This window comes from Lycorma delicatula, chromosome 3 (genome assembly GCF_047948215.1).
Source record: "Lycorma delicatula isolate Av1 chromosome 3, ASM4794821v1, whole genome shotgun sequence".
Taxonomy (NCBI): Eukaryota; Metazoa; Arthropoda; class Insecta; order Hemiptera; family Fulgoridae; genus Lycorma; species Lycorma delicatula.
This window is the reverse complement of record NC_134457.1, coordinates 226,047,746-226,075,146: the sequence shown is the minus strand read 5'-3', so window position 1 is coordinate 226,075,146 and position 27,401 is coordinate 226,047,746. Positions and strand designations below refer to the sequence as shown.

At 35.5% G+C, this 27,401-nt stretch overlaps 1 protein-coding gene and 1 long non-coding RNA gene across 3 annotated transcripts in view; one reads left to right on the top strand and one right to left on the bottom strand.

The window, feature by feature from the left end:
- The window catches only part of LOC142322478 (EF-hand calcium-binding domain-containing protein 4A-like), a 159,567-nt gene that overhangs the window by 28,429 nt on the left and 103,737 nt on the right, over positions 1-27,401 (bottom strand). For both annotated transcript variants that reach the window (XM_075361601.1, XM_075361603.1), the window contains 2 exons: positions 24,212-24,344; positions 11,413-11,593 (listed from right to left, as the gene is read on the bottom strand). In XM_075361601.1, the coding sequence (XP_075217716.1) occupies positions 11,413-11,593; positions 24,212-24,344 (314 nt within the window). The remainder of the gene's footprint in view (positions 1-11,412; positions 11,594-24,211; positions 24,345-27,401) is intronic.
- Positions 1-27,401, top strand: part of LOC142322482 (uncharacterized) — a 41,615-nt gene that overhangs the window by 3,484 nt on the left and 10,730 nt on the right. The window lies entirely within an intron of this gene.

Here is a 27,401-nt window from a genome sequence, read left to right as displayed (position 1 = left end):
TATAAGACCTTACTAATAGTGCAACTAAAATACTGATGAGGCTGAGAAGGTCAAACATGTATATTCTGTTGCCAACCACAACCAACAGAATTATTGTTTTTAGAGCCATCTGTATAAACTATAGCATCAGGATTCACGTTTATAAAATTATAACATTTTTCTCGTAACATATCTGAATTTGTGTTCTTCTTATGATACTGACAAAGACAAATCAGTAATTAACGAGAAAAGACCGCCAGTGTGGTAATAACATGAAGGGAAAGTAAGAACTGGAGGTAATTGTATATTTACGGCTAAGAAAAGGCACTGTATTCTGATGACTAGTGGAGCAGTAAATCTCGGCTGTTCCTAGTATCCATTCAGTTGTGAGTTAGAGAACACCGCATCAATTCAAAGGTTCGATGATTTTGTTGCGCTTTAATACAAGCTATGTAACTGCAGATTACTTGGTTTTGTCTATTCAAAAGGGATGGCTCACGGCTTTCCACCAGCAGACTTACCACAGGGCTTGGACGAAACGCACCTGTTGCAAGACGAATGAACGGTGGTGGTCTTTATCTAGCATTCTAACAGCGGTGGACCGAGTGGAGCCATGCAGTCGTATTTCAAATGGGAACGGACTAGATTTTGGTAAAAGCGCAACATTTATACTTGATCAGTGCCCCATCGAGTATTAGTTAAAACTCTCGGTATGTTTAGCGTTTTTAGATATTTTACCTTCAACCCACCGAGTTGGTCTAGTGGTGAACGCGTCTTCCCAAATCAGCTAATTTGGAAGTCGAGAGTTCCACCGTTCAAGCCCTAGTAAAGTCAATTTTTTTTTCACGGATTTAAATACTAGATCGTGGATACTGTTCTTTGGTGGTTGGGTTTCAATTAACTACACATCTCAGGAACGGTCGAACTGAGAATGTACAAGACTACACTTCATTTACACTCACACATATCATCCTCATTCATCCTCTGAAGTATTATCTGAACGGTAATTATCGGAGGCTAAACAGGAAAAAGAAAGGAAAAGATGTTTTACCTTCAGCTCCTTTAAATGTGTTACCCACGTTAGTCGTTGGTCAAACCACATTCCTGAAGATCTAACCCGTGAGAGTGGTTCACCATGCAAAAACAGTTCACCATGCAACATCTTCCTTCAAACATGAAAAGCAGATACATTTCATTTTCTCCAGAGAAAACGTAAATCCCGTCATTTTACTCAACGATCTAAAGGGTTAGTGTATTTTGGAGCAGCCTCTCACTAAGCTAAATTCTTAGGTAGCTAAAGTTTTAGATGCTACTTAAATTTAAAAGTCATCAGCAAATAAAGAACACATGACGGGTTTTTGCAAGCAGTTTGTTAATCTATGGCTACGGCAAATAAGATAACACTTAGGACACTTTTCTGTGTTATTTCGTTTTCTAGTACGAAATTTTCGGATATCGTGGTTCCAACTCGAACTCAAAAGGATCGACGACTATTCAGGAAACCCCTGATAAATGCAAGGAGATTCCCTTGTATATCCCATTCACGCAGTGTCTGATTCCTCACGCAAGCCGTGTCATACGCCTTTTGCATATAAAAAAATACAGCAACCAGGTGTTGGCCAAGTAGAAAGTCGTTTTGAATAACAGATTTCAGGGTAGCTACATGATCGATCGCCGATCTACCTTGGCAGAAACCGCATTATTCGGGGGCAATTAGGATTTCAAGGTACCACACTAGATAACGGTTTATCATTCATTACATCAACTTGCACAGTGTACAGGTCAAGTTACTCTAAGAGTAACTTGAAGGCACGCTTTATCTTTACCAGATTTTAGCACGAGAATCACCAATGCTTCTGACCAATAATCTGGAAACAGCTGGTCAGAGAATATTGTATTGTAAATAGACAAAAGATGTAATGCATTATATGGGAGGTGAGATAAGAAACTGAACCTGATATTATCATTTACAGGGAAAGCCTCACGGGAATTATTCAAGGCATACTTTAGTTCATCAAAATAAAAAGCAATGTTTAATTCATTTTGCGACTCTCCGATAGTAAAAGGCACACTTTCTACCTACAACTTATACCTCATAAACTCAGGATAGTAGGCTGATGTAAGTGAAACTGACCTAAAAGAATAATCGAACATGTTCGCCACGTCAATTGACGCGGTAACGAGGATGCTGTTGATTTCCAGTCCAATCGGCGGTGGTGACTGTCCTGATCCACACATGGCCAACACTTTTCTCCAAACAACCGATGATGGAGTTGTCCAAGAAATGGTATTGGTATAATTTAGCCGTGATTTTCGCTTAGCACTCCGAAAAACTTGACGGCATTCAGCTCTCGCATTGCGGTAGGACAGAATTTCTGTCCTAGGCCTACGAATGGTCGAACTGAGAATGTACAAGACTACACTTCATTTACACTCACACATATCATCCTCTGAAGAATTATCTAAACGGTAGTTACCGGAGGCTAAACAGGAAAAAGAAAGGCCTACGATTGAAATTACGTAAAGCCCTGCGATAATCCCTTAATACACTTCTACATTCTTCTTTCCACCAAGGAACATCAGGCCGCCTTAGTTTTCCAGATGTAGCTGGATGTATTCACTTACCCTAACGAGTATCAAGTGTGTAAAATTGGAAAGTTGATGGATCGCATCACTACTTTTCTTGTATTGGCTAAATGAATCTCTGCTTTCCTAACCACTTACCTGCGTATCTAACTCTGAGGAAAATCCCTGTTAACGACCTAAACGGAATTCCAGGGAAGATATAAGCTGCAGATATTAATTTTTAAACGAAGCCAATATCCTTACTAAGACTGCAGGAATGTCTTGTATCTAGTGGTATCTGCGTGGCTAATATTATTCCCTTTAGAAAAACAGTTACATCTTCTCATCCTCTACCCGCAGCTGGATAATCGCATCTCTCACAGACGTATCCGAGAAAGGACACACATCCTGGGACGGAGGTGAGTCTCCTGCAGACACAGTATTGAAGGATCTTCTTCCTTTAGTACGATTTCAATATCCTCATGGCGAGAACAGAGACCAGAAACATCCCAATGAATAGCATTTGTACCCATAAATGTATGCTTTTCCTGTTACATACAAAACTGCGTGCAGATTATTTCTCAAATACTGTACGGTTTTTTTTGTTAATAGTTTTTAGGAAGTCCTTTGCTTCTTTGGGCACTTAATGCACCACAATATCCTCGAAACGACCTCAAGATGGTGGTGGGGATTTGGAAGCCTGAGAGGCTGGAGATACTGTACCAGGCATTTTTTAAATAGATCCCTTCATAGGGATCTTGGTAGTCTGCTCCGTTGCTAGTGCAGCAGAAATTTTATTTCGGGGTGTACCGACTAAAGTGGTTTTCGGTAGACTCTTCTGCTTGTATTCTTCGTTAGCTCTGAAATAATGGTTTTGAGCGAGGCGACATGATTAATTACTCCTGAACAAGCCATTTCAATGCAGGATTTGCATTGGTGATTACCTGTATTTGTTTTGATGTAGCGGCTGCAAAAGAGATGTCCTTTTTTTAACAGGTTCTGAAAGTTCAGTTTTTTTTTATACTCTCAGAAGATAGCTTCTGCTCAGTACAAATTGTATTCTCTCCTTTAAAAGTTGGGCAATCTCATGAGTGAACTGAATGTGATTCCCCACAATGAACACATTTTTCTTCCTTCTGGCAGTCAGAGTGAGAAGGTCTTGTGACCTTCTTTTGTGCATTGAGCACCTATTGTAGTGTTTGACAAGAAGTTGTAGTGTGGTCATACTTTGACACTGAAACATCGCTGAGGGTTGGGAATGAATGAATGTACTTGAATAGATATGTAACGTACTCTTATTTTCTCCGGTAGTATGAGAAGGTTAAATGCTAGTATAAGAGAGGGAGTAGGTTACTCTATTTCACTCTTAAAGGATTTGTGGCAGCTTACTGTGCTTATGTTGATATTAGCCATGTTGGTGAGATGCAAGGGTGATTGACTCTGTTCATCACTAAATATCTCAACCAGTATCATTCTGTCTCTCAATTTCTTGACTTTTTTGTCACTTGAGCCTGTTATTACTTTATCAGGAAAGCTGAGACTTTTAAAGGGAGCCATCTTCCCAATATTTTTATAGAACTTAACATCTGATGTTTTTATTCTCTGAACGTTTCGCATCACCATTTAAAGTATCAGCTTCAACAGAATTTTTATCTTCATCAGACAATGCAGAGTGAGGTCTTCTCACTTGACTTGGAGTGGTGGTTTTCCAGATGAACCACTACCATCATATGATTTTTGTCAGGACTAGAAAATTTGGTCCTACAAGTATCAGGAAATACAAAACCATCTCTGCAGAACCTTTGTGTAAAGAGGCTAGAGCTATATACAATTGGGTTCGCCCAGGTGTCCAGAGGACATCTTTTGAGATTCACTGTGTAGAGCCATCCCCCCCATCAGCATGACGGTTTCCACCGTGGTTTACAGTTCTGTTTTGTAAGGTGTCCTAACATCACCGAGTGTAAGTGTAAGAAGAAAAAATGGTAGGATGTTGTTGTGTAAGGATATATGTTGTAATTTGTGTAATGTTTGTTGTTTGTGATGTGTTGTATGTGTAAAAGGTTCAGCAGCTCCGTGTGTAGTAGGAAGTAAAGCTGCATAGGCTAGGGGCATTGGGATGCCAATCTCCAAAGTCCTAAACAGTAAAGACTTCATGTTGGGGAGCCTTCCTGTGCTGAAGTATTTGTAACGGAAAAGGATAAATAGAGGTTGGGGTTCTAATTAAGAATATAATATCCTGGTCTGGAAATCTGTGACTGTACAAATCTGTGAACAGGTATATTCATAACAAAAATGTTTTAAGAATACAACTACTTGTAGTCCCTGAATCAAGAAAGCTGCTAGATATTGGAGTCTTCCAAAATATCTCACAAATTAATTAACCAAATCCACTTTTTACTGCGCCATACTATTATTACTTATTTTTTCAGTAATGAGGATATAAAGGTTAACAAATGAAAACACAGATAACCAAAATTAAAATCTAATCTTGGGTAAATGGTACTTGCTGAGTAGAGCAGCGCGTCCTAATAGATACATGCATACATACGTATACAGAATGCTCTATGTTAATCTTTGTACATCTGGTTGGAGGATTAAATGTTGAGGAATTAAAGTATCATATGATGTATTAATTTTCACCACAAAAAAGGCAATAAATTTCATATTCTGTGCAAACAACTATTGTAGCTTTTTCCTCTAGTCCGGGTGTTTTATTTGATAGGTGATCAGTTAGTCAGCCGTGTTTTTTTCTTCTTCTTGATGTGCTTCTCTCTGTGTTGTGAACATTGTTTTTTTTTGTTATTGACAATTTTATGTAATTCTGTTTTGTTTTGTGTTTTTATACAGTAAAAAGAATGTATTTAACTATATTTTAAAGACTTACAGTAGAAAACATTTCATTTTTGGTTAATTCTATATATTCTATGAAAGAGATAATATACGTGTACAATTGTTGTACTGGAGTACCAATGGATAACCTCAAAAAACATAAGTTCTAGTATCAATGTATTTTATTGTTTATTTATTGAGTATTTATTTGTAATTCAATTTTATTACTCATTATAAATTTAATTAACTTTAATGTTGATGTGCAATAGAATTTTTTTTTTTTTTTCAATAATTCGCAATCACTACCCAATCCAGACCATCAGATCCTATCAGAACATTTTTTGGTCCTCGGGCCGGATCTGGGTAGTGAATTTCTTGGACTGATTTTGAGATTGGGTGTAGGACATCGTCACTGTACAGCTTGTGTTTTTACGTCAACGCTGACGCCTTTGCTATATCGTTCGCTGGTCGGATTTTGCTACAACGGAGTTGGGCATCATTTGTTGAGTCCGTGGTCAATAAGACCAAGTCGGTCAAGTTTCCTACCATGGAAGCGTCCGAGTACCAATCGAAATTATATCTGTTGGAATCCACGTGGTCTCGTTTCCACGACCTCCACGAGAAGTTGCTTCGTTCAACGGATTCAGCAATCGCGGAGGATGATTACGTTAAGGAAAAGTCTATGAGACTTGCATGCTCGATTATTCGCTAGCTCGGGTCTCTCTCATTCAGGCCATCACACAAAGGGGTGAGAGTCTTGACCGCTCAGAGTCGTTTCGGCCGGGTAACACCCCAGTTGTTCAATTCAACAATCCGACGATTAGAGGCACTCTTCCGGATATCGCTATGCCTCAGTTCTCAGGGGAGTTCTCAGAATGGCTCTCTTTCCGGGACCTTTTTAATTCATTAGTGGGCTGCAACACGGAACTGCCCAGAGTTGTAAAAATGCAGTATCTAAGGACCAGCCTCAACGGCGAGGCAGCTCAACTGATTAATCATCTCCCGATCACAGATGACTCCTTTAATATCGCCTGGGAATTAGTCTCTGCTCGCTACGACAACCCTCGCCTGCTCATCTCCACTCAAATCACCAGGATGCTCGATGCACCACCCATGGCCATCCACTCAGCCAGCCATTTGAACAGGTTGCTCTGTACGACCACTGAATCGCTCAACGCTCTCCGTGCTCTTCAAATCCCAGTAGATAAGTGTGACGCTTTTCTTGTGATCATCATCAGTAAGAAACTCAGCCCAGCTCTCCTTGAGGCCTGGGAATACAAAGTCGGTCAATCCACAATTTTTCCGTTGCTGCCGGAGCTACTCAAGTTTCTCAAAGGTCGAGCTCGTGCCATGGAGGCCATCGAAGCCCGGACAGTTTTGATGCTTGGCCTTCTGGGTCATCTCAGAACCGCTCTCGTTCTTCTCAGCAGACATTATGCTCAACACAATCGGTGTTTCATGCCACCAGCGCTTCCAAACCGCCCAGCTCGCCTCAAGATGGGAATTCATCGGGTACTGAACGGTTCCCGTGATACTTCTGCCAGGATGATCATTACATCGCATATTGCCGTTCTTTTCAGCAGCTCTCAGCATCGGAGCGCCGACAGTTCATCACCCAGCAACGTCTTTGCTACAATTGTCTGGGTCGACATGTGGTACAGGCATGCCGCTCATCCAGATGGTGCCTAATTTGTCGAGATCGTCACCACACGTTGTTAAACCTTGAGACCAGCTCAACCGTGCCTGCCCTCCAGCAGGCCCGGACTTTTACACCAGCTTCACCAGCTCCAGGTTCAAAGTCAGTCAACGCACTGGCTGTCAGCTCGGCGGATTCATCACCAGGACAGTTCGACCTTGAATGACGATTCGCCACTCAGGAGAAGCACACCAACTCTCTCCAGGATTCCAGTTCTAGAATGGGAGTTCTCTTGGCCACCTGTTTGGTCAAACTCATCACTGCTGACGGCTCGCATCACCACGTAAGAATTTTACTGGACTCAGGTTCAGAACTTTCTCTAATCTCCAAACAGCTTGCTACACAGCTGAATCTTCCTCGCATGCGATCCTCGGTGTCGATCATTGGAGTTGGTGGTGTCTCTCCTGGGGCTCATCTGATCTGGTTCAACTCACCCTTCAATCTCGCTTCTCGGATTTTACTCTCAACTGCTCAGCGTTCACTCTCAACAAGGTCACTTCCTCTCTGCCCTCTTTTTCAGTTTTCTCTACACCACAGTGGCCACATCTACAAGGATTAGATCTTGCGGATCCCGAATTCCTTCGCTCTGCTCCTGTGGACATTTTTTTGGGTGCTGATGTCTACGGTCATGTCATGGAGCCGCAGATTATCATGACAACGGCAGATTCTCCGGTCGCTCAGTTCACAAAGTTCGGTTGGGTCGTTCTAGGGCCAGCCTCTATTAAGTCGACATGCTGCTCCGTCTCTGCTCACACAGCCTTCGATGATTCTAAGCTCACGGAACTCCTCACTCAGTTTTGGAGACAGGAACCTTTCTCCAGACGAGGCGGCTTGCGAACATCACTTTCAGCAGTCGTTCACCCGTGATCATTCAGGCTTCCGCTCAGAGAATCAAGCTCAGTTCTCGGTGACTCTCGCTCTAACGCTCAGATTAGGCTCCAGCAGCTTCAGCGTCGGTTTGATCGTTATCCAAAATATGATCGCCTCGACACAGAATTCCTTGAGGAATATGAACGCCTGGGCCATATGAGAAGACTTTCAACTACTCTATCGGTCCAGACGGAATCGTGTTACCTTTCACACCATGGGTTCCTCAAGGAGCATAGCTCTACTACTAAACTCAGAGTGGTATTTAACGGGTCCAGTGCCACTTCTAACGGTCTTACACTCAATGATATTCTTTATCCAGGGGCGAAACTTCAAAGAGATATCTTCGACGTGCTCCTGTGGGATCGATGACATCAATTCGTTTTTATGACCGACGTTACTAAGATGTTCCGCCAGATTCAGGTTCACCCCGACGATTGGCCTCTCCAGCAGATTCTATGCCGCAATTCTGAAGGTCATCCCTTGACGTTTCAGCTCACCACGGTCACCTATGGAACTCGTCCGGCTCCCTTCCTTGCCTGCCGAGTGTTCCTTCAGCTAGTCAAGGACAAGGGTCATCGGTTTCCACTCGCTATCGATCCTCTTGTCTCTGGTCGATACGTAGACGACATCTGTGGGGGAGCAGACTCCGAAGAGATGCTCATTAACGTTGCTCAGCAGGTTCAGGAGCTCTTCTCTGCAGGCGGGTTTCCGCTCGCTAAGTGGAGAAGCAACTCGTCAGCGTTACTTAAGAAGTTCTCGTCCCAATCGAAGGATCAATCGGCCACCCTCTTTGATCAGCCCACTTCGAAAATCTTGGGCTTGCTCTGGAGTTCAGCCGACGACCACCTCAGATTCTATACTTCCCCTAAGGAGCATATACAGTTCACTAAGCGCAATATTTTGTCGGAAGTAGCTCGACTGTTTGATCCTCTTGGGTTTCTCGCTCCAGTTGTGATCCGTGCTAAGATCCTCCTTCAGGAGTTATGGCTCGACAAACTCCAGTGGGACGATGTTATTCCCCCTCACTTGGGCTGGAAAAACTTCCAGGTTGATGCGACTCAAATTGTGGACCTTAAAAATTCCTCGATGGCTCGGATTTTCTCATTCGTCGTCTCCAGAACTCCACGGAATTTCAGACGCGTCTCAAGCAGCCATGGCCGCAGTTATTTACCTCGTCACTCGCAATGCAGATGGCTCCATTCGCACGTCGCTCGTGTGCGCTAAAACGAAGGTAACCCCGCTCAAACGGCTCACCATTCCCCGGTTGGAACTCTCGGCTGCCGTTCTTCTCAGCCGGCTCGTTCGGCATGTTATCGACCAGCTCAAGAAGCCTGACATTCCAGTGTTTTTATGGACCGACTCCTCCGTAACTCTCGCCTGGATCAATTCTCCTCCTTCTTGATGGAAGAAGTTCGCTCGAAATCGAGTTGCCCTTATTCAGAAGCTCACGCCCACTGCTCAATGGCTGTTCATACCCGGGAAGGAAAAACCCGCGGACTGCGCATCAAGAGGATTGTCAGCAGTTCAACCCGTTCAGTTTACTCTTTGGTGGTCCGACCATCCTTGGCTCATCCAAGACTCATCTCATTGGCCTATGCTCGAGGTTGCTCTTGATTCAGCTGCAGCTCTCGAGGAGGTCTCAGGGACCTCTCTAGCATCCTCTCGGTCACCGCAAGATTGGGACTTATTAGACAGATATTCATCGCTCTCTCGACTCTTGCGTATTACGACTATCTGTCATCGCGCCCTTGCCCGGTTCCGGTGCCTTTCCGGCTCCTCTCTGCTCTCGCCAATTACGCCGGCTGACCTGGTGGCCGCTTAGCTCTTCTGGGTTCGTTCCACTCAAGCCACCCATTTCGCTCCTGAATTCAACCTTCTTGTTCAAGGCCATAAACTATCAAAATCGAACCCGCTCACCCGCCTCACCGCGTTTGTTGATCGGAGTAGAATACTCAGAGTTGGTGGCCGCCTCCAACATGCTCTCATCGGGGAAGACCCCAAGCATGCCATCATACTGCCTCGTCACGCTCGACTCTCTCATCTGCTTATCCAGGATGCTCATCTTCAGACTCTCCATGGAGGAACTCAGCTCACTTTAGCTCAACTTCGTCGTCGCTTTTGGATTCTTGGTGGCCTCGCACCTGTTCGCTCTTTCATTTTTAACTGTGTCGTCTGTGCTCGCTGCAACTCAGAGAGCTCAACAACTGATGGGTCAACTTCCTGCATGCAGGGTGAATCCCGCTCGCGCTTTTCTTTCCACGGGAGTTGACTATTCAGGTCCAGTTTCTATTAAGGCTTGAAAAGGTCGCGGACATAAGTCTTTCAAGGGCTGGTTGGTCATTTTTGTGTGCATGGTCACGTCAGCGGTTCACCTGGAGCTAGTATCAGACTACTCTGTTCAAGTCCTAGTAAAGCCAGTTATTTTTACATGGATTTGAATACTAGATCGTGGATACCGGTGTTCTTTGGTGGTTGGGTTTCAATTAACCACACATCTCAGGAATGGTCGAACTGAGATTGTACAAGACTACACTTCATTTAGACTCATACATATCATCCTCATTCATCCTCTGAAGAATTATCTAAACGGTAGTTACCGGAGGCTAAACAGGAAAAAAGAGAGAGAGTATCAGACTACTCTGCCGACCGATTCATCTCAGCATTCCGGCGGTTCATCTCGCGTCGAGGTCGCTGTCAGTCTTTATATTCTGATTGTGGAACCAACTTCGTTGGAGCGGATCAACAACTAAAACGGCTATTTTCTCGTGGGACACTGGAAAATGCAGCTCTATCGTTTGTGTTACTCAACGATGGCATTCAGTGGTCGTTCAATCCTCCTGGTGCTCCCCATTTTGGAGGAAAGTGGGAAGCAGCCGTGAAATCAGTAAAGTTTCACCTTGCTCGCACAGTCCGGGATGTTGTGCTCACGTATGAGGAGCTCAGTACGCTTTTAACACAAATTGAGTCAGCTATGTTTTCTTCTTCTTGATATGCTTCTCTCTGTGTTGTGAACATTGTTTTTTTTTTGTTATTGACAATTTTATGTAATTCTGTTTTGTTTTGTGTTTTTAAACAGTAAAAAGAATGTGTTTAACTATATTATAAAGACTTACAGTAGAAAACATTTCATTTTTGGTTAATTTTATATATTCTATACAAGAGATAATATATGTGTACAATTGTTGTACTGGTGTACCATTGCTGTAGTAAATGGATAACCTCAAAAAAACATAAGTTCTAGTATCAATGTATTTTATTGTTTATTTATTGAGTATTTATTTGTAATTCAATTTTATTACTCATTATAAATTTAATTAACTTTAATGTTGACGTGCTGTAGAATTTTTATTTTTTTTCAATAATTCGTAATCACTACCCAATCCAGACCATCAGATCCTATCAGAACAATAGGGGTTAATTTAAAATTAAATATAGTGTATAAAATTTATTCATAGCTCTTAATATTTACATACCTCTAATTCATGTCTCTTATCTCTTGCTGCTAAAACTCTTTCCAGCTCTTCTGTCTGCTCTTTAAGTCTCTGCATGTCAACTCCAAGATCTTGGATAAAATGTAGCCACCCTTCTTCCACATCCATTCCTGGTGATTCTTGGACCATTAATGTATTCAACTTTTTCAAAGAATTGGCACTTCTGCAAAAATTCAATAAATAAAAAAACTATTTTGTAAAATGATTCTCACTTAATCTTATATCGTACTAATTTAATCATTGTAATGTTTTTCTTGATGTTATCGCCTCATATGCATGAAGCTTATGTGTGGGATATGGAGATGAAATTTTATAGGATGTGAAAAATGACATGCCTGACTGGGATTCAAACCCAGGACACTCACCAAACCGACCTAAAACAAGTGCTGTAACATAGAAAGAATTTGATTTGATTTTATATGTTGAGGAGTTTTCTAAACGCTTTCATTATAATTTTGTTTCCAAAATTGAACAAAAGTATAATTATTTGAAAATTTAAAAAAAACTATGATTTTTCAATATCATAGTGTACTTTATAGATATAATGAAACTTATTTTGGATTGCCGATGGTTTGTACAAGTTAAACTACAATAATGCCATCTTATGACAATATTTAAACTATCTGTATTGTCATCACATTGAGCTTATCCAACATTCTAATGGAAAAAAACATAAAACTTGTTTCATTTAAAAATTAACTCAAAATAACAAAGAAATTAATACACATAACAAACAAATGAAAACTGGCTTGTGCTTTAATGCTGTATTTTTTTTTAACAAGCATGGTGCTTAAAATTTCAAACTCAGTTTTACGACACTTTCTAGTTTGAATTCAAGTTTTTAAACATTTTGAAAAAGTTCAAAAAATTCAATTTGAATTATAGTTATTACATTTAGAATTATCACCGTTTATTTTTTCCACTGTTTTAATTGTAAGTTGTACATTAAGATATTAATTAGTATATACAATAAATACACTGTATAACTATATATTCTAACATTATATGTATATTTATACATACATATTTTTCTAAAATCGATCCTTTTGAGAATCATATTACCCTGCACTATACAAATTATATTAATCCGATCAACCCAAGTACAGAATAAGTGAGTAAATAATTGAGTCGCATAGCTTTGGCTAGCTACTCGACATAGATTTCTATTTCGTTTGTACTATTGATTTTAATTTTGACTTTTTAATTTAATTTTCCTGGAATAGTCGCTTTAATATTGGAAGGACAGGTAGAAGGGAAAAATTGTGTAGGCAGGCCACGTTTGGAGTATGTAAAACAAATTGTTGGGGATGTAGGATGTAGAGGGTATACTGAAATGAAACGACTAGCACTAGATAGGGAATCTTGGAGAGCTGCATCAAACCAGTCAAATGACTGAAGACAAAAAAAAAAAAAAAAAATTTAATTTTATTAAGTGATTTCATATGTTTTATATATATGCAATTTTTAATTTTAATTTAAATTGTAGTTTTAATTTTAATTTGGTAAAGGATCTTCTAACAATTATAAAGTTTAAATCTTATGTATAGTAAGGATTTTTAATGTGTAATGTGGTATGAATGATTTGAAAAATTATGTACAGCAACTGATGATGCAATTATGGAATAAGGTAGGTGTCTTATTTTATTTATTTTGTTATTCTGTACTTGGGTTGATCAGATTAATATAATATACACAGTCGATCTTTTCAACATCGACTTGTGTACTAAACCAGTGTACTAAAAATTATTGTGTATATAAAATAGATTCAACTTGATCCACCCAAGTACAGAATTGAGTAGAATAAACTGAGACTCAACTTTATTTTTTCATACAATCTCTACAATAGTGCTTTCACAGCACCCTGCATTTTTAGTTGTAGATTTTTTCTTTTTTATAAAATATTTATTGTTAAATTACATATTAAATTAAAAATTAAAGTATAATAAATTAAAATATATAAAAAATTAAAAGATATGAAAAATATAAAAATTTAAAAAAATTTTAAAGAAAGTTTAAAAATGTTAAAATTATTAAAATTAAAAATGACACATAAAAATATGACTTCCAGTATTATAAAATAAAATAAAATATAATGTACTACATGTGTTTGGCCAGCCAAAACTATAGTAATGTCTAATAGGTTTTAAGGTGGGTTTAATCATTACTAGTATTGGCTGGCCAGCCACATGTACTATATTTTATTTAATAATACTTGACGTCATATTTTTGTAATTTTTAATTTTAATAATTTTAACATTTTTATACTTACTTTAAAAAATGCTTAAATTTAATTTTTTAATTTTTATATTTTATCATATTTAATTTTATCATTTTGTATCATCAGCAAAGTTATATTTTGATATATATATATCAAAATATTGACCATTCGTGCTAAAAATGATTCAAGAAATGGGCAGGGAAGTTGCGTGTTTGTCCATAACAAAGTTTTAGGATTTTAAATTGTGATAATTTAGGCATTTCTAAATTTAGAAGTTTTTAAATTGAATACCAACTGATGATGTGAAATCCTGTGAAAATCAATTATTGGTGTTAATTTTGTAATTTTACTTATCTGTTTACTGTGTTTTGATGGATAGGTTTCAGTTAATATTTATGCATTACACATATATCATTTTCTTTCCATGTTATGAATCAGATTACGTGAAAATAAATTTTCTATAGTTATATTATTGTTTCCTTATAAATACATTAAATCAAAAACGTTATTTATTTATAATACACCTTAGGACTCTGATTCATTAAAAATAAAACAAATAAATGAATAAATAACAAATTGAAAAACATAAAAATATAACTTATTTAAAAATATAAATTATAGTTATGTTAATTTTACGACAGAATATTAAAGTACCTTCTACAAAATTGCTTAATTGATTGAAGTTCTCTTACACGATTGATAAATTTGTACTAATACAAAAATCTATAATGAATGGTTTAAGAAACATAAATAAAATTTCCTTATGTGATAAACAGTTGAGGTTATAAATGTACATATGTTATTAAAAGATATATACTTGTAACCACTATCAGTCAAATGTGGTCATTAATCATTTTTTAATACTGTTGCATGTAGTTTATTTTTGGAAAAGGATATACGATAATTAAATTATTGAATAAAATGCAATTAAAACTGATATACTTTTAATTTTATAAGCCAGTAAAATTAAATTGCATTTTTTAGTTTCAAAATTTCAATATACAAACTTGATGAAACTATTATTCATTAAAGTAGTTGGTCTGACTTAAAATTAATTTTCTTGTTCAGTATAATTTTTCATAATGCTGATAGTTTACTGTATGTGTGAACCAAGCACATCATAAAATATACTAAGTTGTAATATTATGGAAAAAATGAGAAACCCTTCCATTGTGATGGCTTCTACACTATTTGTTTTAGTATACATTATGTATACTGTTCATTATTAAGGATGTTTTTAAAAAACATTCCAAGAATTCAGAGGATAGACCACCCCACATTAAAACAAAGAAAAAACTTTATATCAACATATGTTTGGAAACGCTTAGTTTACTGGCTAGCTGCCATTTTGTATTTTTAACATAAAAGTTTATTTCTCAGGAATGATTAATCATATTGAGTTGAAATTTAGGGTGCCTAGAAGTTTACTTAAATAAAAATAATGAATGTGATCTCTCTTTAAATTTCATATTGGTGGCAAAGTAAGCTTTTTAATCGTTAATATCTTTGCAATACTGGTTTATTTAAATGTTATGTTATTGTAAAAAATGTCAAGTTTTTTATGACAAAGAAAATTATATTTTATTTATTCAGATTATTCATAAATAACAAAGTTATGGCAAAAATTCTTGAAGCTAATCGCTAGATTAAAGACCAGTTTTCATTTCCTTCTGAATAAAATTAATAACTCGACATGATTTCAACTGGAATAATTTCATTAATGTTATCAAGTAATAAATTAATAATTTTGAAAATATTACAGTAAAATAAAATATTATTGAAATCTTGAAAATAATATTATCTAAGGTGATAGACTAAGTTGTATAAATACACTGATGGAAATGTGTCCTGAGGCATTTGCATCGGTGGCATCCTGGCAGAGACCAAACCGATGACTGTGATATGTTACCAGATTTTGAGGGTCTAAAAGACAACTTCCCCGGTGAACCCCATCAGGGCTAGGAACGGGATTATCTTTCCTTGTACGAGGCCAGGATGATGAAACATGCTATAACAGTATTATAGCAGCACTTCTACTTTGATGAACCATGCTTTTTGTGGGAGAAATTTATGTAATTTTTTAGAACACCAGATTGATTTAAAATAATCAGTTAAAAAATTCAGATCTTAGCTAATATTGAATTAATAATGATAAATTTAGAGATTAAATAAATCCCATTAAGGCACAGATGTATTTGAAAAAATAAAAAATGCAACTTTTATAAATATTGATAGGTGAAATCATATACTATTTTTAAAACAACCTAATCGATCATGAATTTGTTTTGTTTAACAAAACCCAACTGTTTGAAACAATAGCACTCACTATTAGTAAATGAACAAACAGAGTTCATTTTTACTTTCTCATGTCTATTTGTTTAATAAAATATATTTAGTAAAATCTACTACTTTAGCAATTTTGTATTCAAAACTACTCATAAGCTTTGGGTAGTTAAATTAATTAACTTTGGCAATAAATTATGATGACTTAAAATTAAGATGTTTTGTCTTGAGGATGTCAAATAAAAAAATGATAATAACCACTTCTTTATCTTAAAATCATAATTGCGATTTAAACATTTTATTTCATTGTGGAAGTTTTTTCTTTATTTTGTATAATAATTTTTTTCCTTAAATAGTTAATTTCTTAACTAAATGATGGTACTTAAACTCTTCAAGAATTTATTCCATGCCTACTGTAATAGCTTTATTATTCAAAAATTAAAAACATCTTTACTTGAATACATATTTTACAAATCACATAGGTGATAATATAATACTACGTCAGAATTTGTCTTTAAAAATTAAATTTCATTTAAATTGTTTACAATGAAACTTAGTAATCAAACTGGAGTAATAATCCTATTTAGTATTAAAAAAAAAAAAAATGGATATGATATTTTTAAAGGATGTAAACATGAAGAAGGACAGAGACGTATTCTAACACTCATTGCAAAGGACAGATAGACAAACATTCATTTTTACATGTGTAGATAACCAGTTAGAACTATGCCTGTATTATTCTGTCAGGTGCATCCTAATAAGGTAATGTGGATTTATTTAAATATAAATTTTAAAAATATATAGCAATGTATTTATTGATAAATAGTAAAATAAGTTTTGTGTTTAATAAAAATTGTGTTTAATTAAAACATATTTATGTTTTTAATTCCATTAATGTAACAAATATATCAGCAAAATGATGATGAAATAGTAGAGATAATTCAGTAGAAATGAATGGATGCCTACAAAACAAAACTGAAAGTAGAGGAAACTATGTTGAGTACCAAGTCTGGGTGCAACATAAGAGAAATAGGATTTTTTTTTTGAGAATAAAGAATATTATTTTTTTTTAAATGTTTTTTTTTTTTTTACAAAAGTATACTTTTTCACTAAGTTAAAGATAATTATTGTAAAATAAATAATAGCTTGGAACAGATTAAAAGCATAATTTTTAATTTATATGTAATCATTAAGTGTCATTTTAAATTATTATTTTTTTGTTTCAAAATGTATTTAAAAACATATCAGCTCGTTAATGCAAATTAAAAACTACATTAGATTATTATTGAAATAAATTTGGAAGGAAGAAAATGATCAAAAATGGTTAAAAAAATTTTTAGTTAAAAACAAGATCAACAACAATCATCATCAGTAGGTTATGAGAAATAATTATATGGAAAAGTAAAGGAAATAATGAACGATAACGACTACAATAATTAATAACTAAATGATATTTTAAAACATTATAAAATGGATCATATCGATCGAAGTTGAAGGGCATACATTTGACATAAAAACAGTCTAAACCAGCAAAACTTTATATCCAGATTTGATTTAGGATTGAATAAGATAAAAATTTACTTCAAGAATGATAAAGGTAGCATAAACTTTACAACAATCAAAGAGAGAGGTAACTGTTTAATGTTCTTGTGGTAAAAATAACTTTCACAAAAAGATTTTCAATAAATATAAACTTTTTAAAGGCGTTATATTTGATCCCCTATTTGTATTAAAAAACAGTATTTTGCATCATTATAATAAAGAGGTTTATTTAGAACATTATACTATGTCTGTAATATATACTTTGGTCCTTCTGATCAAAATTGTTGCTGTGACTTGTGTCTGTTTTGGTGTTTAAACAAATGGTCAAGTGTGCAGTTTCCACTGGTGTTGAATTCTTACCGACTAAGGCTTTAACAGCATCTCTATCAAAAACATGAAATGCTCATCATTTGTTTTCATTGGGATCCTTCTTGATATCTGGTGTTTGATTTAAATATGCATCTGCCTCATAGAAGGCCTTGTAAAGTGATTGAGTTTTTGTTCTACAAGACACATGGCGAAGAAGTGGCAATGACTGCTGCTGTAACTACCTTGTAACAAGCAAGAGGGGTTTGTCCAGTTAGGGTTTGCCTTTGTCTTACTTGCGCTCTTTTCAGAGGGGGGGGGGGGGATAATCAGTGCTTTTATAGTTGCTTGCATTTGTGTAAAGGATCCAGTAGTGGCTAAGAGGTGCGAAGAGTGACAGGAGTGATACTACCCGTATCTCACTGCAAGCAGCTATCACACTTTTGGGCTGGCCTGAAAAAGTTGTCTGGATTAGGCCTAAAGTGAAGGCAAAAGCTGACTTAATAAATCACCGATGTAAATGGCTACAGAGGCATTTACATCAGTAGCATCCCAACGAGGCCAGGCTTATTACTATGAGATGTAAAAAGTCAGAGGGCGATAGACAACTCCTGTTAAAGCCCATCAAGGCTAGGAACGTGGAGGGTGGTAACTGGAATGTCACTAGGTAGGTGTCTAACTGTACAGGGTTGGGATGGCCTGACAAAGTAGTAGATATCAGTGAGTAAGTAGATAGATTAGCATAGCTTATTTTACATACCTAGGGAAGGATTGTGAAGTTGTCAGTTGTGAAGTCTGGGTAATCTAAAAGAAAATCCAGGTGGGTTAGAAATGAAGAGGTTGTAGGGAGGGGAAAGGAGGATGTTTCTGTCTTCTCCTCCGATGTTGAAGGCCAAGCTAGTCAGGCAGGTACGTACACCCAGGTACCAAAAGTAATGTGATTAGTGATTTTGTTGAGGCTGGTGGCAGGGCTGGTAGTTCTGTTGTTCTAGTAACAAAAGTTGAGGATCAATGTGAGCAGTTGTTGGAATTTCTTGAAGATCTCTGAAGCGGTTTGCAGTGATTCTGAGGCTTAATGAGTTTAGGGCAGTGTTCTCTGCCTTGGCAAATGGATTTGAGGCACTTGCCTTTAAGCCAACTGAAGTCAAGTAGGTTATAGTTAAACAGGCAATTTCCATCCTGGTACCAGCGCCTGTGCCTATTAGGGCAGAATAGAAACGCTATGTTGAGGTGGTTAAAGGTAAGCAGGAGGCCAGCTTAGCCCACAAGCAGCCAGAAGTCATCTTCCTAAACAGAAAGTAGGGCTCCACAAAAAACAATTAAAGAAATTAGAGAGGAATTTCAGGCTGCCCTTAGGGCCAGAGGTCAAATTAGAAAATTAGGAACATAAAGGATATTAGGAAAGGTCTGGTTGTCTAGTAGTGAATAATAACAAAGTGATAGAATCATTTCAGAATCTGTTGTTAGTAAAAAGTTGGAGATCAAGGTGGATCAAATGTAAAAAAAGCCTCGAATCATTGTCTATGATATAGATCATTGCTTGCATGAAGAGGAGGTTGTGTCTCTCATACGGGAGCAAAACAGAAACTTGGATGAGGCAACATTCAAGTCTGAATGTAGGATTTTGGTCAAAACTGATAGATGTGATGCAAAAGGTACCACGGTATATTCGAAGCTCGGCCTAGTCTGTGTAACAAGTTTGTCATTGAGGGTAGGGTCATTATGGATTTCTCTTCTTGTAGAGAAGGAGTACATTGACGTTTAGATATGTTTTAAGTGTTGTAGATTTAATCATAGGGCTAAATTCTGTCAATTTGCTTCACTCTTATGCATATTGTGGTGATTAGGGTCATAAGCATGAAGAGTATCCTAAAATGTCTGCTACTTGTGTAAATTGTGTTACTGTTGGTTGGATATTCCTGATAGGGTTGTTGTTTGGTCTGTTGTTGATGATTGTTCTAGTGATCATCGATTAATTATCTTTGAGTTGGTTAGGGAGTTGCAAAATGCTTACAGATGCAATGTCCCTGTTCATCAGGGGCGCTCCTGTCCACTAGACTGAAGTCTGAATGATATTCAATTGGAAGACGTGACAGAAAGATTTTTTCCAGCTTTCTTTGATGCTGCTGAGAATGCAGTTCCCGGTAGTTCGGGTGGAGAGAGAATTTCCCCTTGGTGAACTAGACAGTTGTCTTTGTAGAAACAGTCTGTGAACCATCTCAGGAGAGCTGCTTAGAGGAGAGTGATCTGAATGGTGAGCGGTTTTGGTAGATGACTATCGAAAGCAGATGTCTGAATATTTTCATTTGATCAAAAAGGGATGCTTGGCATTCTTTTGTAAAAAGAAAAAGGATCCTTGGGGAGTTGTGTATGAAGTCCTACGGCATAAGCGTAAGATAAATATTCTTTTGTTGGCTCTCTCAACCCAGCAGGGTGTTAAGATGAGATTTTAAATATTCTATTGAATGATTTGTTGCTGGATGATGTTGTGACTAATGAAACTTTGTGTCGTCTGTGAGTCCAAGAGGAAGTTTGCTGCTTTTCACTCCGATGTTTTTTCTGTGAAAATTATAGAGGCATGTCATTATTAAAAAAAAATTACAGATGTACATCAGGTAATTTGCAGTTCTGGTAGGAATAAAGCTCTAGATTTCGATGGAATCATAATGGAGCACCTTGTCCAGTTGAGAAATGGAGTCCTTGTCCAGAATTTGTGTTGGTACTTTGACTACAATTTTTAATAAATTGCTTTCTGCTGATTATTTCCCTGTTTGGTGGAAAAAAAGGGTTCTAAAATTGTTGTTTAAATATGGTGACAAGGACCCCACTGTGAGTTCTTCTTATAGGCTTTTAATGCTTCTGCCAGTTATTGGAGTGGTTTTTGAGAAGTATTGTATCTTTGTATTACTGATAGACTGAATTCTAGAAAGTTGTTGATGGAAGATCAATATGGTTTTCAGCCAGGCAGGAGCACAGAAGATGCTGTTCTTAAGGTTATGAATATTGTTTCTACTAGTGAGACTGAATAAGTGTTAGGAATCCTTTTGGATATATCAGAGGCTTTTAATAATTTGTGGTAGCCCTCTGTCCTGTTTCAGCTGCAGAAGCGTGATTATAAACAGAATGAGCTGAATGGAGTTATGTAATCATTTCAGCAATTGAGACATTGCTCTTTGAGTAGACGTCTCAAAATTAGGAAAAACAGCATTTATAGGTTGTCTGCAGGTACCGATTTAGAACCCCTGCTCTGGGTTGTTAAATTTGATTCTTTGATGCGACTTTGGTTACCCGGTGGATGCCACGTCATCATGTGTGTGGATGTGGGCTTTTGCTGGTTAAAGGAAATTCGGCAGCCCAGGCTGGCAAGATACTCCAGTTGTGGAATTTGCAACATAAGCTGGTGTTTAGCCCAGAGAAAACAACGATGATGTTGCTCAAGAACAAACTAGCTGTTACATGAGAACCTTGTGCATCAATGGCAGGTCATCGAATTAGGTATGTCTCACTGCAGAATAATCTACGCATTATCCTTGAGAGAATTTTTGATTCAAGGAGCATTTCAAAATGCTACTAAAAGATTGTTCTACTTTCTTCAGTGTTCAGAGAGCAGTTCACCTCAATTGGAGGCTTAATTTCAGAACCATGTGTGTTCTACATAAGGGTGTATGTGAAGCTATAATGCTATATGCTGGATTTGTCTGAGCTCATCGAATGAGGTACAAATGTTATAGGAATATTTTGTTGAGAGCCCAGTGTCTTCTATTGTTATCTGTAATTGGTGCCTGTAGGACTGTCTTTCGAGAGGTGTCCTTGTTATTTTTGGTATTAAGCCCATTGATATCCTTGCAACTATGTGTCAATTATATTATGATGCTAAGAAGGTAGGTCAACTTACCTCAAGGCACATAGAAGAAATAGAATACCCAGGGTTTCCATTTGTGACAGGTCAGGTGGACTGAGTCACTCGATAGCCGTTACACGCATGGAATTTTTACTGATGTGCAGATAGTTAGGTGGATTTTCCTCAATTGGCATATTACACAGTTTCTTTCTGGAGATGATGCTTTTCGAAATGGCCAGATTTGATTTGATTAATTCAGGCTTGTGTCTAGAGTGTAGGGCCATTGATGATGTGTGCCATGTCTTATATGTGTGTCCCAGGTACAAACCTGAATGTACAAAAGTAGCTAGAGAGGTTGCAAGGATCAATTGTGGGTTTTGATCTGCAAGTTAATTGGAAAACCAAAAGGGAGTGGAACATAGTTGCTGGCTTCTTTAGATTCTTAGGCCTGCAGAGGATGGCTGAGGAGGTCTGATGCTGTTGTAGATGAATAAATAGTTTAGCAATCTGGGTGGCTAGGGACTCACCAGGGTGCTTATTTCACCAAAATAGGCATTTTGGCATCGAGCCCCAGTTAGCTTAGATATTTGCTGTAAGGATGAGAATGGATGAATGGAGAATTCTGCAATGGAGCTGTGATGTGGGAGGGTGTAGGCATTGATCTTGCTCCTGAAAGCGGACTAGGGCAGAGATAGAGTATGTTTTCATTAAAGGCTTATTAAATTTGTGAATCTATTCTTTATTTTTAAGTAAATCAAGAAGACTTTGAGTAAATTGAATTGTAGGGCAAGATTGTCGTTGTTGTGATCAACTTGTTTTGTTGCTATGAGGATAGTATTTTTGGTGTTTAAAGACATAATTAATGATCTGAGTGCGTAGTCTAATTGAAGTTAGATGGAGGAAGAGTTTTTGTGTAAAACCTTCGGTGTTAGAGGAAGGTGTAGGGATTGTGCTTCTGCAAATCAGTTAATTTGGTAGTTGAGGGTTGTAAGTTATGTTAGGTGGTTGTGGCTGGAGAGACTATACTAAGGTGATATAGTAGGTTGTGTAAATAAATACACTGATGAAAATGTCTGTCGAGGCATTTGCATTGGTGACATCCTGAGAGAGGCCAAACTGATAACTGTGTTGTGTTATCAAGTTTAGAGGGTCTAAAAGACAACCTCTGGTAAAGCCTAGGAATGGTAAAGTGCTAGGAATGGAAGGGATGGTATGGTGACCAGGATCATCACAAGGTTGGTCTTTCCCTACAGCGATAAGGATGTCTGTAATGTATATAAATTAGTTAGATAGCCTTCAGATGTTCTATTTTAATTTATTGATTATTATGATATAGATGATGTAAGGGAAAGTATTGAAATAGGTAAAAAATCTGGGTTAATATTTGGTTTTTTGCATTTCTTAATATTCTGAAATCCTGCGAGTCCAGAAATGCTAAAAAAACTAAGATCCAAATGTATGTCGATATAAAAATGAATACTGAAATATGGTGACATTTATTTTGCATAGTAACTTTGTAAGAGATTTATATAATCTACATAACAGATAATCATGAAAATTGTCATATACAATAAGTGCCTATTACATGGTCATTCAAATATATTTATAAGTTTTTATGAAAGTAAGACAAGTGGTAAGTTATTTTCTATTAAATAACATCTGGAAAAGTTTCATAACCATGTTTTAATCTTTGTTTAGAATTTCCTAAATTAAGATTATCATCCTTATTTACAAATTTTGGTAACACAAAGAGTAATTGATAACACTGAGGGTTATTGATAACCCTCAAATAACATAACCAGTAATAAATGTTGAAATACCAACAAATGTTATGGATAAAATTTGTCTAAAATATAGAAAGTAATCTAGTTCTTTTATTACTCTAATTTTTAAAATTAAATGACATTAAAGTTTCATTCAAAATAGATGAACTATGGTGTAATGCTGACAGATGCTCATAAAATAATAACCTACACAAGAGACATAAATGTTATTTGTAAAAAATAAAAACTTTTGGTATATTTTATCTTTTTTAAATTACTTTCAGGATTGCTTTTGTTCTTTTTTAATTATATTCCCAACTTTACTCCTTTTCCTCGGAATGTATTTAAACAATACTTTCTCTGCTTTTCCTTTTTAAATGGTCATTATTTATTTCTTCAGTTGTTATTTTAAAACTTTCTCTTTCAAATTTCATCCCAATTATTATTTTTAATTATTTTATTAATGATGCAATAATAATTTAGCGTTATAATATTCATAATTAAAAAATAATTCTATTAATAGTAAAATTAAATACAACTTACACAAAACAAAATACATAATTTACTTGATATGCCAATTAACATTTATTTAGCTCTTGAAATATAATTAAACAGATGTTGAAAATGGTAATGTAAATCATAAATTTACTTCATTTAATTCACTTCTGATTTTGCTTTATACACAATAAAATGCAAAAAGTAATTATGTATAAAACACTCACTAACAATGTTATGAAATTAACTAATTTTGGTTACAATAAATAAGATTAATATCATGAAACTCTCCAATATGTTTGTATTATGATAAAATAACTCGTTATTACTTACTTATGCAGCAAGTCCATATTTAAAATGTTTTTGATAGTTTGCTCATTACTACAACTATTATTATTATGACAATCTCCACCATAATCTTCATTTGTTTCAAGTTTATCCATTACATTTCCATTTCCTAAATTACCTGTAACAGTAATTGATAAACTTCAATATAAAAGCCAAAGGTATTATCATAATAGAAAACTGATTAGTTAATTAACTAAAAGGAATTCATTGATTTTTGAATTAATGAATTCCTTATGTATTAAATAACTCAAGTAATTAGTTTTATAATTTAAAGTATTTGGAATGAAAAAGCTATATACTAAAAAAGTGATGGGACAATATTGCTTTAGAGAAGAAACAAAAACAAATTTTTTTTTTTTTTTTTTTTTTAACTTGTAGGTATGTGAAACTTACAATACAAGTACAAAGCAAAACAGAATATTGACAAAAATCTTTAAAGATTTTTTACAGTACAATATTATCAACTTAAAAGTTATAAAAATTTCACAGTTACATGGCTAGCTTTGGCTCCACATTAAGATTTTTTCATTCTGAACAGTTGAGTATTTAAAGTAGGGGGTTTTGGACAGCTCATGTTAGATTGGTTGGATTGCTTGTATAAGTTCTTGTCTGATAATATGGATTTATTGTATCTGCAGGTAAATCCTACTTTATTAAAGTTTCAGTGTGATTGTTAATTTAATATAAGTGAATGTTTTCAATTTTTATCTTGTTTTAACAACAACATTCTACATTTGCTCAAAACTAATTTAAATTTTACAATCCTCATACATCATGAATAATAAGTATCTTTCAAAATCTAGTGCACATTCATACACCACAACAATCAACACTGCTAGTGGCAGTCTCTAGAGAAGCTAAAAAATACATTATTTATATCAGTTTAATCGCTAAGGACTATAAATTATTTGCTGCACTATATTAAAATATAGGATTATAATGTTTTTGTAACTTAAGTCTGTTATAATATATTTAATTATTATGTCTTAAAGTAGTAAAATTAACTCTTATCAGATTATATAATAATCTTAGAAATAATTAAAATTTTATAGATTTGCTGTATGAATTTTTATTCTTTTCTGCACAAGTAGCTTATAAGTTTTAGTGTACTGAGATTAGTTTTGCAAGATTTTTTTGTACTTTGTTTTTTATATTGTATTTTCCAATCCTATGTGTAGGTAACATGTATACCTCTATAGGAAGTATTAAATTGTACTTGAAATATGTATAATTTAACACCAGAAATAGTAAATAAAATAAAAAATAAATAAATTTGTAATGCATTAGTATTATGTATTGCATTATTTTAAAAACTGATGCATGGTACATGGAAAGAAAATAAAATCAAAGTTTAAACCTTAAACTAAGAGTTCCTGGACAAAATTGCTTTTATCTACTCAGTGAGTTATCTACCCCTTTCTTTTTATTTTTCCTGTTTAGCCTCCAGGAATTACCATTTAGGTATTCAGAGGATGATGTGTATGAGTGTAAATGAAGTGTAGTCTTGTACAGTCTCAGTTCAACCATTCCTGAGATGTGTGGTTAATTGAAACCCAACCACCAAAGAACACCGGTATCCACGATCTATTATTCAAATCCGTGTAAAAATAACTGCCTTTACTAGGACTGAACGCTGGAACTCTTGACTTTCAAATCAGCTGGTTTGGGAAGCTGGTTTGATGTGTTCACCACTATACCAATCCAGTGGGTGAGTTATCTACCCCAATCAGACATATCCTTCTGTGGGATTAAGCATTCTTTTCTTCTATCCTCTATTGATTGAATATCCTTCTTGCTTTTACTCTGAATATGTACCATAGAAATTTTTCACTTACCGTACTGGTTCCATCTGAGGCACTGTTTGAATGAACTTTAGAATGAATGAATCTTTAGTAGTTATCAGGCAAATTCCATTTAGTCAGAGACATAGACACTTCTCTAATGATGTTCAGTGAAGGCTAAATGTGGGACTGACCAGGGATCTTTTCCTATTCAGTGGACTGACTGATCTAATCCAGTAACAGATGCCAGTTTAATAAAATTGACCCTTTATTTATCCTAAAAATTTAAATCTGGAGTTATTCATAATCGAACTCATAAAAACAGACATGTTTGTTCCTTTAATATGTGGTACATAAAGCGTATTTGGTTGATGCAGAAAACAGAAACTTTACCTTAACTCACTTGCATATTATAAAATATAAAAATGTGTAATAATCAAAATAAAAAAACATCAATAAGTAATTTTTTTATTTTGACAGAAACATGATAATTCCTTTTATAGATCACATCATGAATGGGTAGAATTAACAATAAGATAAAAAATATATGTGAAGTCGATATTAATTATTTAAAATTTAAACATATGAAATAATGTTAAGGCAAATGTGTAAAGACATTAAATATAAAAAATAATTAGTAAATAATTTACAGTTCAAAAAGCATTATCAAAAGTTATTTGAGCGCATATTTAAATACACATTGAATAGAATGTAGAAAACTCAGGGTATTAAACATTTTTTAATTAGTATTATTTAAAAATTCATCAACAGAGTAATATTGTTTTTGTAAAAGAAAATCTTTTAACAATATTTTAAACAAATTCTTGGAAAGATTTTTAAAAATTGTTCAGAAATTTGTTAAAAGTGGTAATGGAAGCAAGGCAATGGGGCAAGTGGTAATAGGGTAAGGCCCTTTCGTGTAAGCTGAAGTAATATGTTGAACTATATAAAAACATGTTGAACTGTTTTCATAAAAACAGTTCTGTTGTCTGGTTTAGAAGAAGTGGGTATTGTTATTTTATAAGAAAAAGATTAGTCTCTACTCATTTTAGTAAAGATCACACATCCAAAGATATAAAAAAATGTTTTATGTTTTAACATATTACATTCTCTAAAAATTTCTGTTTGAGATTCATACTTATGGATGCCATGCAACCAATTTTTGGATGTTGAAAACTCATTTTGACTTTCTGAGGGATCCACAAAAGATGACATTGTACTATAGATGGGAATAAACATAAGTATAATAAATATTTAATAATGATGACAAGGTTAGCATTTTATTAAGGTGCTTCTTTATTAAATTTGATGTACTTTTTTATCACATCCTAAATACATTAATACTAATAACGAAAAACAATAATACTAGTGTACTATGGAAAAGAGAGTGAAAA